The sequence below is a fragment of the Mastigoproctus giganteus genome, chromosome 9 (genome assembly GCF_048544385.1).
Source record: "Mastigoproctus giganteus isolate SK-2022 chromosome 9, ASM4854438v1, whole genome shotgun sequence".
NCBI classification, from domain to species: Eukaryota; Metazoa; Arthropoda; class Arachnida; order Uropygi; family Thelyphonidae; genus Mastigoproctus; species Mastigoproctus giganteus.
The window spans coordinates 212,377,390-212,393,580 of NC_143583.1; the positions used below are offsets into that span (position 1 = coordinate 212,377,390).

The 16,191-nt window shown below is 37.6% G+C and overlaps 1 protein-coding gene across 1 annotated transcript in view; it reads right to left on the reverse strand.

The window, feature by feature from the left end:
• The window catches only part of LOC150081103 (laminin subunit alpha-2-like), a 707,948-nt gene that overhangs the window by 390,776 nt on the left and 300,981 nt on the right, over window positions 1-16,191 (reverse strand). The window contains exon 31 of the mRNA XM_090380924.1: window positions 162-302. Within this exon, the coding sequence (XP_090237050.1) occupies window positions 162-302 (141 nt within the window). The remainder of the gene's footprint in view (window positions 1-161; window positions 303-16,191) is intronic.

Sequence of the window (16,191 nt, forward strand, 5' to 3'; positions counted from 1 at the left end):
TTATTTAACAGGAACAATATATAAACTTAAACACCCATAGACAACATCAGTTTCTTCCTGTTATGCTGAAATTTGCTTATTCTTATATTGTTTTGGCTAAAAATGTTCATAAAATAAAAATTATTTATTTTAAATTTTATTATAATAAGAGAATAACTTACAATGCAGATTCCTGTCTCTTTATCACATAAACGAGAGTGATTATTACATGCACAGGGCTCAGCCCATCCCACTAAATCCAAAACATCTTTACTGTCCAAATAATTTGGTTTCCTTTTCCGATAATAGCCTAATGAGGGATCCTAGAAAATAATAATAATCTCTGTGATATCAAAAAACAGTACAATAACTTTTTTTTTTTTCCCTGTTGGATACCTTGGTTAAAGTTATTTCAAAACAAAATTCCTCCCATTTTGTGGGAGGGAGGAAGTACAGATTACTCAATACAAGGATAAAATTTTGTCAACAGCTTAATAAAATTACATGAAGCATGCGAAATATACTGGTTTCCAAAAGTTAAGCAACAATCATAAATAGATAACTTTGTGAAAGCCAATGGAAATATTCACTTGCATTTTGAAAAGTAGATGGTTTTTAATGCATATTATACATCAGTAAATATAAAATGACATTAATACACATGCAAAAATCATGTAAGACAGTATACAGGTCAAGAGCAGCAAAGCTATGGGAGAATGTAAAAATTACTGGTCAATATTTCTTCCCCAATTCTCCCCTCCCCAAATTCAGGAGTGACAGTGATGGCCATGGTCCAAAACAGCATTTTTAATCTCCTGGAAAGACTGTGGGGTAATAAATGCAAGCATACTCTATAGGGTTTAGTCTGGAGGTTACATTATATATATAGATGATGGTTCATGTTCAGATAACAGCCAACCTGTCTAGCTCAAGATGGTTTGGTATTATCATCCTGAAGATGAAACTGTCCCCTAGTGCACCTGCATAATGTCTCATATAGGGCTCCAGAATATCACTTCTATGCAGTTATCTTGTCCCCTCAAAAGCACATACAAGTCAGCACATCCACCTAGAAATTCTGCCCAAACTTGCCTGCTGCCTGGCCCCAAAAGTACCTGTATATGGAGAAATAACATGTCCCTGACTATCACTCATCTGGTAGGAGCCAGAGATATGGAATCTGGTAATTAGTATCACTGTCTACACTAGCTTAGGTGATATCGGAAAGGAGAAACAGTACCACTGGTCATCTTACACAGAAGCCATCTTTCTTCATGTGGTGGTGGTGGTGGCAAGCTTGCACATTCTCATGGTGGATGTGAGATTTGTAAACAGTTATAATGGTGTCAATCTGTGTCTTCACGTCAACAGAGAAAGTCACCTGCCTTCATTCAACATTTTGACCTCTGTTTACCTCCACCAGTTCTTTTAGTCTCAGTCCCTGACCCTTAGACTCTTCTCCAAAGCAGACAGATGACAGTGTATGATCAACAATGAGCCAAATGGCTGAACATGATTGAGGCTTAACAGTCTGAAGCCTTCAAATGGCTTTCCACCAGCACATTTAGGAAAGTGTTTCTTTTCAGACATTGGTTCTAATGGACCAGTGGTTCTTTTATGCCAGATTATTTCAAATTTAAGAAAAGGACTAATTTTACTGTACAATCATTGGTTGATATTTGTTTGCAATAATGTTTGTTTATTCAATGCAAATAAGGTGGCACTAAGAGACTTGTGGAACTCCTTGTATCAGGTTTGAGACAAAACGTACTGTCAGTGAACTTGGAAGGACCAGATTGAAAGAAATTTTGAATGATGCTCAATGAATGACGTCTCAGATCAATGGAATGGAGATCTCAAGATGTCATAGTCCCATGTGGTGTTAAAGGCTTTCTCTAGATTAAGGAATACCATCACCAGATATTCATTTTTGATAAATGTATTCTTGATGTTTGATTTATCTTTCAACGTGAGATCCAAGGGTGATCATTTTTGCAGAAGCAAAACTCATTATTACTGACCAAGTTACAGAACTCAAAATACCAGATAAACTGATAGCGTATAATTTTTTTTAGAGGTTTTGCTTGGGCAGCTGGTATGAGAAATTGGACTATAAACTGTCCTACTCCTGCATATGTACAAATAACTTTCATTTAGAGGAAACTAATAAGTGCAATGAAATTCTTAGCTTTTTCAACAGCCTCTAGTCTCTGTGGAACACTACTCCAGTTTTTTGCAAATGTCCTCTGATATGTTCTGCCATTTGGCCTTCAGAGTAACAATCAGTTCATCTCTCTTTTTTTTTTTTTGGACAGTCTCTCCTCACATGCATCGAAAGATCCAATTCATCCTAGTGGTTCACTAGGACTGAGATCAGGCCTCTAGGCTGGCCAGTTCAACTTTTTGATGCTAATGTCTTCAATTCAAATCAGTCCATCACAACATGAGCCTATGACATAGAGCAATGTCCTGCTGATACAGATGTGGGCCTTTTCTAACATGCTACTGCTGCAACTTAGGTAATGCACTGTTGTCCAGTACATCTAGATAGTCCTCAGAATTCATGGTTCTAAAAATACGAATAGTCCCAATCAAATCACAAAAAAAAAAAAAAAAAAAACCCTAGACCATTATGCTGACTCCACCAAAATTCACTGTCAGGATGATACAGACTGGCATGTAGCTTTCTCTATGGCATGTAGTGTCTGCCACATCCAGGCATGACCATCACACTGTCAGATATGATTCATCACTCAAAAGCAGCTTTCCACTGGCCTATAGTCCAAGAATGGCAGGCCTTACACCAAGCTAGACAGTGCATGGGATTAGTCATGGTGATTAGTGGTTTGTGGATGGCTGCACAACTGTGGTAATCTATATCGTGCAGTGTCCTGCACACTGTACTGGTGCTGATGTGTGTCCCAATCATCTCAATGAGGGCCTGTGTGCTGTTAAATGTTGATCTGCATTCTAAGCAGACAGTTCTTTACAGGGCACCTCTGTCAAGTTCTGTCAGCTTCGGAAGTTTTTCAGGTCCTCTACCCAGAGATCTTCAGTGTCAATGAAATATCATGTACAGAATAATTACTCATGTGGCACCCCATTTTCAAGAGACATTGGAAGTCTTAAATCCATTGATTGCATCACCTTGCATTCACAACCACACTATTGTCTCCTCAAAGGCCTACAAATATATTTATAGTTGCGTCTGACATGTGGTGCTTGGGCAGGACAGTGTAGTTACAAGGAATGAATGATCTTTTCCCAGTTTGGAGACTGGCAATGTGTGTTCTGAGAAGATCTGATATAAAAAGGTTAGCAATGAGGATAATGATTTCTGATTGAGATGTGGAAGTACTGTAAATCCTATCAGGACCATCAGCACTATTCCTTGAGGTAGTTATGGATTCTTGCAGTAGAGAGAATATGAGTGAATGTAGACATTGAGTAATATGTACTAAAAATTAGGCTAAATAAAAAATATGTACAAAAACGCTTTTATAATAAAAATGATATCAATGTTGTTAATAACATTTTTACATTCATTACCTTTATTAAAATACATAACATTTGTTTATTAATTGAATTAATAATTTATTTTTATTGATTAAAATTTTTATTGATTTATTAAAAGTAACAAAGTATTCAATGAAAAGTTTTAAAATAAGTATCATTTTAAGTGGAATAACCTTTGTTACAGTAAACAATATATTTTTCAATGTGGCCCATTGTAAATCTCTGACAGTTATCATCCAAAATCAATTTAAAAGCACAGAACAATCTTTTCACATCAATGGATGACTGAGCAACTTAAAAATGTGAGCGTTTAAAGCCTCAACTTGAAATTAAAGTTTCTGCTCATTTCCATTAACGTTTGCCATTTTCCATAAAATACAGTATGATATCCACAGTTATTTTTTAAATCATTATTAAAATTTATTTCTTATTTTCTATACTATGTCTTTGTGATTTGAAATTTCTAACTAAACTTTCTCTACCTTTTCAATAGTACTGCTCAAAGAAAGTCTCCAAGTTCAGTTATAGAATTAGGCAACCAAACAAAATGAGTTTCGACAAACAGCAAGTATTTTCTAACCAAACAATTGGAAAGAATTGCTTTTGCAATGCCAATTCCTACAGCTTTGATTGTTGATGCTTTGAATATTGCAGCATCCAAACCATCAGTACGCTTACTTTTCTGCAAAGAGCCTATTTTAACATGGTTTTTCACCATGTTAAAATAGGCTCTTTGCAGAAAAGTAAGGTCATTTTGCATGCTTTGTAAATAGCCTTGAGTATAAAGGCTTTTATGAAAATATATTTTTTAGACAAGAATTAACTTTATAATTTTGCCAAAATTTTACCCAATTTCTGCAAGCCATGTAAGTCATTGGCTAGGCAAGTATTGTGGATTAGATTTGGATAGAAAACTTGTAATGCAAAAGCTGCTTTTATCACATATGGAAACAGCATCACTAACAAAAATGCAGACTTCTTTCATCCTAGGGCAATATTTGGTCTGGACATAACTGCCAATAATCACTCACAAATCTTGTAAAGTGAGGAATAATTCATGTTTTTGAGAATCTCACAAGAAAGCAAATACAGATGAGAAGGCTCTCAGTCTAATTTCCCACATAACAAATGTACAATATGATGGTCACAAGCATCTCATTAACAGACAGATGTCATTTTCTCAAATATCTTGACAAATTTCATAAATTAAAATAATTCTTCCTCAATGTAACTTCATTTGGAATGTTTTAATTTATACAATAGTTTTTCAAGATCATTTAAAAGCTGAATTGCTTAACTTATTGAAAGGATTATTACAGTTTACCAAGGAAACACAGAAATCCATTGAAAATTCACTTTTTCTCTTGAAGTACAAGGCTTGGTTAAAAGCCAATATACTTCAAAAGAAGGTAGCTTTTTTGTTTTGGCTACAATGTGCAATGTTTTTCACATGTTGGTTGAGTTTAATTGTTTTCTACACAAAATATTATTTTCACAAATGACACAAAAGACAATACTGCCATCCATAGTGAACTCTTTTCCATTATTGGTGATCCACAATTTTTCCATAAGTTTAGTAGTATATTTAGTTTTTGGTATTTTGAATGAAACTCAAACTGCCTACTCTGTAAATTTTTTATACAAATATCAAACTATTATGTTACATACTCGATGAGTATATACTCTCATCCAAAGTCATTGATTGGATGAAAATTAAAGTTACACCATTGCCATGTTTTTCCATGTTAAATGAAATCTTCTCCCACTAATTGAAATTTTTTCTCACACTAATGTGATATTTTCAATGATTGAAATCACATTTCTGTTTAATGCTTTAAAAATGATCAAATTAACAAAATATGCAGTGTTGCTAGTAAGAGTCTAGTGATTAAAACTGCCACAATGTGCATTTGCATATGCACATAGTGTGTCTGACTATAAAGTAAAACTCAGTTTGGATTTCTTAGTTGAGTCATACTGAGTCACCTTGGCAGACTGGTTGAGAATGTCCAAATTTTTGACACAACATATTATGGTGCTTAGTACATAAGGCCAGATGCAACAATTTAAACATCCTGCTTTTACTGATATAGGAAGGTGTGTTGTTCTGAAGATGAATATGATGTTACAAATGGGAATGAGTTCAACTTTTTAAACAATTCTTTTTGCTTGAATCACTTTCTGCTCGTGAAGCTCCTGCACAATCTTTAAGACCATTAGATCTCACTCTGAAGGGACCCTTTTGAAAGCAATGAGTGTAGATGAGGTGATATCTTTCAATCAAGAGTCAGTGTTTATGATTAGTGGTTTCAACCAGCAGATCACCAGATTTAAACATTTTAATTATTTCTGAGAAATCAGTGTTTCATTGTAGTCAGTTTTTGATATAAAATGGTAATATCATTTTATATATCAAATAAATACTCTTTATCAAACCAGCACATAGGCTGGTTTGATAAAGAGTGCATGATGAAAAGAGATTTCTATCAGGTTGGTGCAACTCTATGGAAGCTGGAGTTGAAGGAAAGTAATAAATTTTTCTCCTTTTGACCCTAGGGAGTTTGACTTTACTAACCAGGTTTGCAGCTCTGCAAGGTGAGTAGGAGCAGTACCATGTGGCGACCAGACGGCAGTTGGATTAATTAGATTTAGATTCTTTTACACACGTTTTCAGTGTGTAAAAGAATTTAAACATGAGTCATCAAGAAATAACAACAAATTTCAATGCCTACATTTTTTGGTGTATTGGACTAGTATTGCTGAACTCAGTGTCTTTAAACATCTAAGCAATACATGTTCTTTTTAACAGGTCAGTTTCATTGTACTACATACACTACTGAGAAGTATGTTTTTTGTGTGAGAAGGTTTAATGAAAAACTGTAATTTCTGTTACAATGCAGTGCGAGTTTAGATTTGTTTGCAGCAAACATCCAGAAAGATCAATTTGAAAGTTAGTTAAGAAATCTGAACAATCTGGTTCTATAACAGACAATAAGAAATATGCCATCAGTAGATAGATGTTGTGTAGATGCCTGAAAATACTGTAATTGTTGCAACAGCTGGTTTTAAAACAGCATCCACTTTAAATATTGTTAAACAAGACTTTCTTTAGAAAAGGGTGCTCTGGTCATGGAGAGGGTGCTCTGATCATGAAAGAGAACAGTCAGTGGATTTTTGGCTGCTGTAAAGGGATGAGTATTTTTGGTAGTTTTACCGTATTCTTCATTAATTAACATACTACATTGTGTTTTACAAAAGATATTAAATAGGTTTAGTAGCATTCATTAGCTTCTTATTTTGAATTAAACCAGTGATTTTTGAAAGTTACATCTCCTAGTATTGGCACCAATATTGTTGAACTAGTCGCCATATTATAATCGATAAGAAATAGCATAATGTGTATATCTCGAACTGATAGCATAAGGTATAACGTAAAACTAGATAACGTAATACGAAGCACTGTATTAGGAATCTGTTAGCTTACTATAGCATTATCAATTAATCAAAAATATTTATTAATCTTATTAAATTTCATTGTTAATTAAACTGTATTTAAACAGAAATTATGACCCAGACTAGAGCTGCGAAGCAAAGATCACAGACTAGTAAGAGTGCTGTGACTTGGAGGAGAAACGAAGGGGCCGATTCTCGAACACATCACAGTCTAAAAACAAATATGCGAAACGTGAAATGTTTGCTGAACTTTCTAAAACAGGCCATAATCTAGCCAAGGAGGATGCTTTTGTGTGTGCTAGATGCCTAGAGTGTCAAGAAATTAGGGGTCAACTCAGTGTTCTGACGGGTGTCTATGAGAGCTTGAGGTGTAGGGGTAAACACTCTTGAAGAAATTAATATGAGGGGCCTATCAAGCTGTAAGCTGCCCAGCTTAAGGGCAGAGCTGACTCCTGTGCATTAGACAACACAGAGGCAATCCCCAAGGCAGAATGCGCTAGTCCTACAGGAACTAGTTATTGTTGGTGAATCTATTGTCAGGGAGACAGGGAATATACTATGCAAGAAGGATAAGTGGAACAGGACCAGGGTATGTCTGGCAGGGACAAATGTTGATCACGTTGTAGAGCAGATATCTTTTAAGGGCACAAAAGGTGATATTGTTGTACATGTTGGAACTAATGACGTTAAGAGTAAGAATCTGCAGATTTACTCAAAAAAATTCAGGTCAATATTGAAAAAAAAGTCACAAGTTCGGGTTGAATGTGAAAGTGTCTGCAATTCTGCCCAGATACGATAGGGAGGAGTATATGATGAGATCCCTGTTGATCAATTCGGCCCTAGAGAGATTGTGCAAGGCTCAAGGGGTAGAATTTTTTTCAGCCTGGTCTTTGTTTGTTGACAGGAGAGACTGCTTCTACAGGGATGGCGTACACTTAAATAGAAAGGGAGCAAGAATATTTGCTCATGTATTCGAGGCAGTGTTAGGTAGGTTGGAAAACTGCAAGCTTAGGAGGATACACAGATTAAAGGTTAACAGTGTTCGCAGGCAGAGGCAAAAGTGATTCTTGCACTGCTTCTATTAGAATGAGCAGCAGCATGGAAAGCAAGGCAATGGAGATTTCCAGGACTGTTGGAAGTCATAGTGGAACAAATAAATACACGGGCTGTGTTAGGGTAACTAAGAGTAGAAACTGGTGCATGTATATTTGCAAGTACACCAATGCTAGCAATATAGTTAATTAATTTGATCAGCTTGAAGTGCTAGTTAAAACATCTAAGGCAGATATTGTTTGGATATCAAAGACATGGTGTCACACAGATATAAGCAGTGCAGAATTGGAATTTGAGGAGTAAAATGTTTACAGAAAGGATAGATAGGACAGGAAAGAAGGAGAGGTTATGCTGTTAGTTAAGAAACATAAAATCTAAGGAAATGTATCCAATTGATGTTAGCATTAGCAAGGGCACATGATACAAGGAAGCAAGCTTATATAGCATCAGCCAAACACACACACACACACACACACACACACACACACACACACACACACACACACACACACACACACCTTCTCATTTCACCTGTCCACTTGCTCCAAATTTTTGTCTAGTTCTGCCTTGAATCTGTTTAAGCTATCAACTTTTACAATGACAGATGGAAATTTGTTCCAGTAATCAACCACCCGCTGGCTAAAGGCAAACTACAGCACATCTATCCTACAATCGTCTTTCCTCAATTTGAATTTTATGCCCTCTCTGGCAATTATTCTGAGCAAGAGGAAGAATCCAATCAGCATTGAGCGTGCTCAAACCATTCAAGGCTTTATACACCTCAATGAGATCACCTCGCAAGTGCCTAGTCTCCAGACACTGTAATTTGCAAAACTTAAGCCTTTCTTTGGAAGAGCAACTTTGTTCCATTCACTAATCTCTCATTCCAACAGCTCTACATCCTTCTTAAGATGAAACCTCCAGACCTGTATACAGTACTCAAAGTATGGCCTGACCATTGCTTTATACAAGGGGATAATCACCTCCTTATCCCTTCTAGAAAAATTCTGTATATCATTGACAAGACACCACGAGCTACTCTTGCAAACCGTCTGCACTGCTCAGAAAACTTCATATCTGCCTGCACAATTACCCCCAGGTCCTTTTCATTCTCTACCACTGTCATTGCAGTACCACAGAGTTGATACATTACTCTGGGGTTACTGCTTACCATATGCAGTACTTTACATTTGTCAATATTAAACTTCAGTTGCCACCTCTCAGCCCATCTGTTCAACTTTTCTAGATGCTGTTGCAGCACCGTACTTTCATTAGTGTCATTAACAAACCTGCTGACATTTGTATCATCTGCAAACGTGGACATTAAGCCTGACATACCATCATAAATATCATTAATGAATATAGAAAACAACAATGGACCCAACACTGCACCCTGGAGGACTCCACTAATAACATTAGTCCACGAAAAGCAGTATCCATTGATTATCACTCTGTCTTCTCCCACTCAACCATCCCTTTATCCATAGCAGCAATTTGCCTCCAATGCCACACTGCTCCAATTTGTGCAGCAGTTTTCCATGTGCAACAGTATCAAAAGCCTTTCTAAGATCCAAATATATGATATCAAAATTATTCTTTGTATCCAGTTCCTTTGTGACTACATCATAGTATCTAATCAAATTTGTCAGACAAGACTTCCCCTTAACAAACCCATGCTGTGTCCAAACTATAACTGAAGGCTTGTCTAGGTGATCTTGCAATGCTTCTTTAACCAGTGTCTCCATTAATTTCCCTGGAACAGAAGTTAAACTAACAGGTCTGTAATTACCTGTCTCCCCCATTGATCCTCCTTTGTGGATTGGGGTCATATTTTCACATCTCCAGTCCATGGATACCTGCCCTGAGTCCAAGGAAGCTCTCATAATTATGGCCAAGGATTTGCTTACTTCCTTTGCTGCCACCTTTAATGTTGGTGGACAATGCAGTTTGTTTGTTTGTTTATGGGCTTTACAGTGCAAGGGCAGCAAGGCCATAATGTGCCTAACTATGGTGATGTTAAATACACATTTTATGTATATAAATGTTGTTGAAGTGCACACTGCATTGTACAGTTGTGTCCGTTTAAGGAATGGAAAAACATTTTGCCTACGTGTGGGGTATCTGAAATACTGAAAGGAATGTTTGTCCTGGAAAAAGAGGAAAACATAGCTTGTCAGTCACTATTGTATTTGGAGCAATCAATGAGTACGTGTTGGACAGTGAGCTGAGTGTTGCAATTTGTACACAGTGGTGGATCAGTGCCTGCAAGAAGATAAAGATGGGTTAGATGTGTTTGGCTTATTCGTAGTCCTGCTAATACGACTTCATGCCTGTTTTCATGTATACTGGATTTCCAAGTTTGGAGATGTTTCTTTATGCGGAGTAGTTTGTTCCGAACTTGACTTTGCCAGATGTGTTGCCATTTTTCAAGATACTGTTTCTTTATAATTGACTTTTAGTCTGTGATCAGTATACTAAATGGTTCATCTATAGAATCTGTAGCAATTTTCGCAGCTAGATCAGCACGTTCATTTCCAGAAATTCCAACAAAAGATGACTTTGTTTCTTCCTATTTAGCTTAGTCATGGTATTTCAAATCTGAATGAGTAAGTGATTATCATAATTTTTATTCTGCTGTATAGCTTGGATAGCACTAATGGAGTCTGTATAGATAACACTGTTCAATGTATTTGTTGATAAGGTGAAATTTAATGCTATGAAGATAGCATAGAGTTCTGCAGTGTAGCTGCTGCATTCAATGGGGAGTTTCTTGGCTATGGTAAGGTTGGGAAAAACTGCTGCTGCTGCACCAACATGGGCATCAGTCTGAGATCTGTCCGTGTGGACTGGCGTGTACTCTACATGCCAAGTTCTCAATGCAGCATGAATTTGCAGTATGTTCTGTTGGGGTAAGGTGTGTTTTCCCAACGATGTGGGTGAAAGGTCGCACAGCTGTATGTGATACATCCAAGGTGGAGCTGTACGAGCAGTAGGCTGTATCATGTTAAGGTAAATTTTCCAGTCATTAAGCAGGTATCCCTGTTGATGGGTTTTTAGATGGATAGGCTCTGTAAAGGTTCTCCCATTTGAGCGAGAAAAGTCCATTCCAAGTAGGGTTGTCTAGTTGCCCTTTGACTTTTGCTGTGTAATTTAATAGAAGCATTTGTCTGCATAGATCTAAAGAGGTTTCAGTTGCTTCAGCATATAAGCTCTGAACTGGCCATGTACGGAATGCCCCTAGTGCAAGCTGAAGAGAACTGTGCTGTACGGGATCAAGCCAATGTAAGGCACTTGGTCTAGCGGAGCTGTAGACCATGGAGCCGTAGTCTAGTCGTGACCGTATTAATGCACGATACAAATGCAATAGCATGTAACGGTTGGCTCCCCATGTTGTGCCAGATAGTACTTTTAAGATGTTTAGCTTCTTAAGGGTAAAATTGGAAGATAACTGGTTGTTAACTCTAACTTGAAAAGAGCAATGATGGAGGAAGTTTCTGAAAAACTCTGGCAGGTGTCTGCATAGTCCTAGATCATATAGATTTCACATTATACCGTACATCCAAGCTGTGTCAAATGCTTTTTCTATGTCAAAGAGAACCATGACATGGTGTTCTTTTTTGTACAAAAGCATCACGAATGTTTATTTTTGCCCTGATCAGTAGATCAAGACTGGATCTTCCTTCACGGAAACCACACTGTACTGGATTAAGAAGGTGGTTTTGGACTAGAAACCAGGATAGGTCGGCATTGATCATTTTTTCCAGGACCTTGCTCATACAGCTGGTGAGTGCAATAGGTCAGTAGTGTTGTGGATTTGTAGGATCTTTTCCTGGATTTGGAAATGCCAAAACATATGCGTGATGCCACTTGTCCAGGGCCGACCGGGCGGGTAAAGTACCTGCCTGGCAACCCAAAGGTCGTGGGTTCGAATCCTGCCTCGGGCTTGGATCAAAGTACTGCAAAAACCTTGGGAGGTGCATTATGGCCACAGAAGCCGATGTGCCAACAACTACCAAAAAAAAAACTTGTCCAGGAACGTATTCTGTTTGAAAATTCTGTTATAAAAATGTAACAAAGTCTTAAGGGCTGGTTCAGTAAGTTGTGCTATCATAATGTAATGTATTCCATGTGGTCCTGCTGCACTGAGTTTGGTGGTGGCTAAAGCATGGTGCAATTCTGTCATTGTGAAGGGGAGATTATATGCGGCACTAGATGCTGATTCGAAGTTGATGAAATATTTCTCAGCCTTTGTCTTGCATACGTGAAAATGATGTGTGTAAGATGTCATGGCTGAGATTTTCATGAATGATTCGCCCAATGCATTTGCAATCTCCACTGGTGTTGCAACATCACAACCATTTACAGTTAGTATGGGAAGGTTGATGCGTGAATGTTTAGAGTACATACGTCGTATTTTGTTCCATATCATTTGCTTTTTGTAGTTCTTGTAATTGTGGAGGTGAAACATCTCCATGCTTCCCTTTTGCTAGTCTGTCTAATACGTTTTGCTTTTGCCTGAGCCTGTTTAAAGTGGATGAGATTTGCAGTGGTTGGACACTTCCTGAAGATGTTCCATGCTTTGTTTTTTCTTTTTTAGCCACGTTGCATTCCAATTGGAATAATGCCATGTGGCATTATTCCAATAATTTGCCAATAGGTTGTTCTTCGGTTGAGTGAATGATAAGAAAGGTTGGAGTTCTGATTTTGGCTACATCAGTCTTTTGGTGTTTAGTTGCAACAAAATCAAGCTCCGACTGTTTCCGACCTGTAAGGGTCTCATCCATGCACCCAATGGATTACTGGTTCTTAGGAACTGTTTGCTCCATTTTGCCCTGGAAGGGAGAGATTTTCCACTCAAAGTTACCAGGCCCCACCATGTGGAAGCAGGACCAGTGCCACTTTTGAGACCAAGCGGTAGTGGATTAGTAATAAAACAAAAAAGAGAAGAAAGAAAGGTTACTTTTCCTTCTGATCTAGTAAAGTGCGTTCTTTACTGAATGAATTGAGTGTTAATGTAACACTGAAAATAAGAAAATTATTTTATTTCACAAGAAAGAGTGCTAATTTACTGGCAGAGTCACTTGATCACAAAATAGCTTGGCACCTGGGGCCAGACAATGCAGTGTTGAGTCTGTTTGGTGTGGTGTGACATAAGCACTGGGAAAGGAAAATTAAGAGTAGGTGTGTATTATAGGCATAATGAATCTGATGAGTATAATGAGCAATTGTGCAGAGAAATAGAGTGGGTCAATAAATCAGAACGTCTTATAATGGGGGATTTTAACTTTCCAAATATTGACTGGAACTTGTGGATTGGTCACTCGCACACTAGAAGGACTTTTTTGGATTTATTGGATGACTGTTTTCTACAGCAGCATGTTCGATAGGCAACCAGAGAGAGTAATACTCTTGATCTGATTATCAGCAGTGTTTACTCTTACATTAAGAATTTGCAGATAAAGGAACCACTTTGTGACAGTGATCACAATGTACTGATATGGGAATTACTTAACAATGTAACTACCATCAAGGCTAAAGGGAAGGGTTTTTGCTTTCACAAAGGTGACTACAGGGGTCTCAGACAGTTCTTAAATTCTGTACAGTGGGAACAGCTGATGATTTAAAAATGTTGAATTCTAAATGAGAAGCCTTCAGGGACTTAATCTAGGAGGCTACTAGGCTTTTCATTCCAACTAAGAAATACTGTTCAAGGTTCAGGCCTAAATGGATGTCAGATGAATTAATGAGGCTCGTGGCAAAGAATAAAACTGTATGGGATGCATTTAAATTATCAGGTGAGAACAGAAGCTTATGGCAGATATAAGCTTGTCTTTAATCAAGTCACAAAGGAGGTTAGGCAGGCAAAGGCAGATTATGAGAAACCTTTGGCAAAGAATGCAAAGAAGAACATCAAAGAGTTCTTTACTTATGTAAACTCTAGAAGGAAAAGGATGAATCAGATTGGACCACTTAATGCAGATCAGTTGACTATTGATGATCATGCTCAGGTAGCTGATAAACTGAATGAGTATTTTTCGTCTACATTCACATGAGGAATTATTCAATGAGGGGAATGCCAGAAGTTTATATCAAACTCTAACAGGGAACTAAGTGATTTTGTAATAACTGAGAGAAAGTGGAGGAGAAATTGTTGAAGTTAAACATAAGGAAGGCACCTCAGGTGGACGAGATCTATTCAGTTATATTAAAGGAGGCAGCAAAGGAAGTAAGCAAACCCTTAGCCACAATTATGAGAGCTTCCTTGGACTCAGGGGAGGTCGCAATGGACTGGAGGTGTGCAAATGTATCACCAATTCACAAAGGGAGTTCAAAAGGGAACACAAGTAACTACAGACCTGTTAATTTTAACTTGTGTTCTGGGGAAAATAATGGAATCACTGATTAAAGAAGCATTGCAGAATCATCTAGACAAGACTGCAGTAATAGTTAAGATGCAGCATGGGTTTGTTAAAAGGAGGTCTTGTCTGACCAATTTCATTGGATATTATGTGGTCACAAAGGAACTGAATGTCAAAAATAATTTTGATATCATATAATTGGATTTCAGGAAATCTTTTGATACTGTTGCACATGAAGACTGCTGTACAAATTGGAGAGGTATGGCATTAAGGGTAAGTTGTTACAATGGATAAAGGGATGGTTGAGTGGGAGACGACAGAGTGGTAATCAATGGACACTGCTCTTCGTGGACAAATGTTATTAGTGGAGTTACCCAGGGTTTGGTGCTGGGCCCATTGTTTTTTTGTTTATTCATCAATGATATTGATGAAGGTATATCAGGATTAATGTCCAAGTTTGCAGATGATACAAAGGCTGGCACAGTTGTTAATGACAGTAAAGATAGTATGCTACTCCAACTGGATCTAGGCAAGTTGGGCAAATGGGCTGAGAAGTGGCAACTGAAGTTTAACATTGACAAATGCAAAGTACTGTATATGGGTACCAATAACCCAAGAGAAATATACCAATTGTGTGGTACTACACTCAGGAAAGTGGAAAAAACCTGGGGGTAATTGTGCAGTCAAATATGAAGTTTGTTGAGCACTGCAGATGGGCTTCCAGGACAGGTCATGGAGTCTTGTCAATGATATATAGGAATTTTGCTAACAGGGAGGTGATTATCCCATTGTACAAGGCAATGGTCAGGGCACACCTAGAGTATGGGTGTGTGTACAGGTCTGGAGGCCTCAGTTTAGGAAGGATGTAGAGTTGCTAGAACAAGTACAAAAAATGGCAACAAGATTGGTGATAAGAACAAATGGGTGCTCTTACCAAGAAAGGCTTAAGTTCTTCAATTTGCAGCACCTGCAGAGTAGGCACGTGCTAGGTGATCTGATTGAGGTGTATAAGGCCTTGAATGGGTTGAGTAAGCTGAATGTTAATGGGATTCTTCCCCTTGCTCAGATTAAGAACCTGAGGGGGCATAAATTCAAATTGCGGAAAGACGGTTGTGTAGGATAGATGTGCAGAAGTTTGCCTTTAGTCAGCAGGTGGTTGATTGGCGTAACAGACTTCCATCTTTAGTTGTAGAAGTTGATAGCCTAAATAAATTTAAGGCTGACCTGGACAGGTATTTGGAACGAATGCAGGGGAGGGTTTTTTTTTTTTTTTTTTTTGTTGATGCTGCCTAAGCTTGTATTCTTGCATCATATGCCTCTACTAATGTAGAGGCATACTAATGCTAAAAGGCAGATGCAACAATCCTTGGAAAATGATGATAGAATTTTTTTCAATACCTGAAAACAATGCAACAGTTATTCACACCATATGGCTCACTGGAAAAGCATTGCCAACTTAGCAATTATTTTAATGAACAGAATATGTACATATGAAGCAATGAGAACAAACACCCATTATTTAAGTGTCTTTGCACCCTGGTAAAATTCACTGTGTGGTATGCAATTTTATCAGCTGGAATTGTTAGTTGTGTTTACAAAGTTGACTGTAACATTACAAAGATTACAAAGTTAACACAACCTAGATTACAAAGTTAATGCAGAATACTACTACCTGTAACTCCAAGCCCAATTTGTTCCAACTCTTCAAGACATGGAAGTATATTTTTCCAGGAAGTTCAGGTTCAAAACTATGTACAGTACCTTTAGTTCTTCATTTCCTGAAGGGACAATTTAATAATAGGATAATCTGTAATTGATATCCTGAATGATA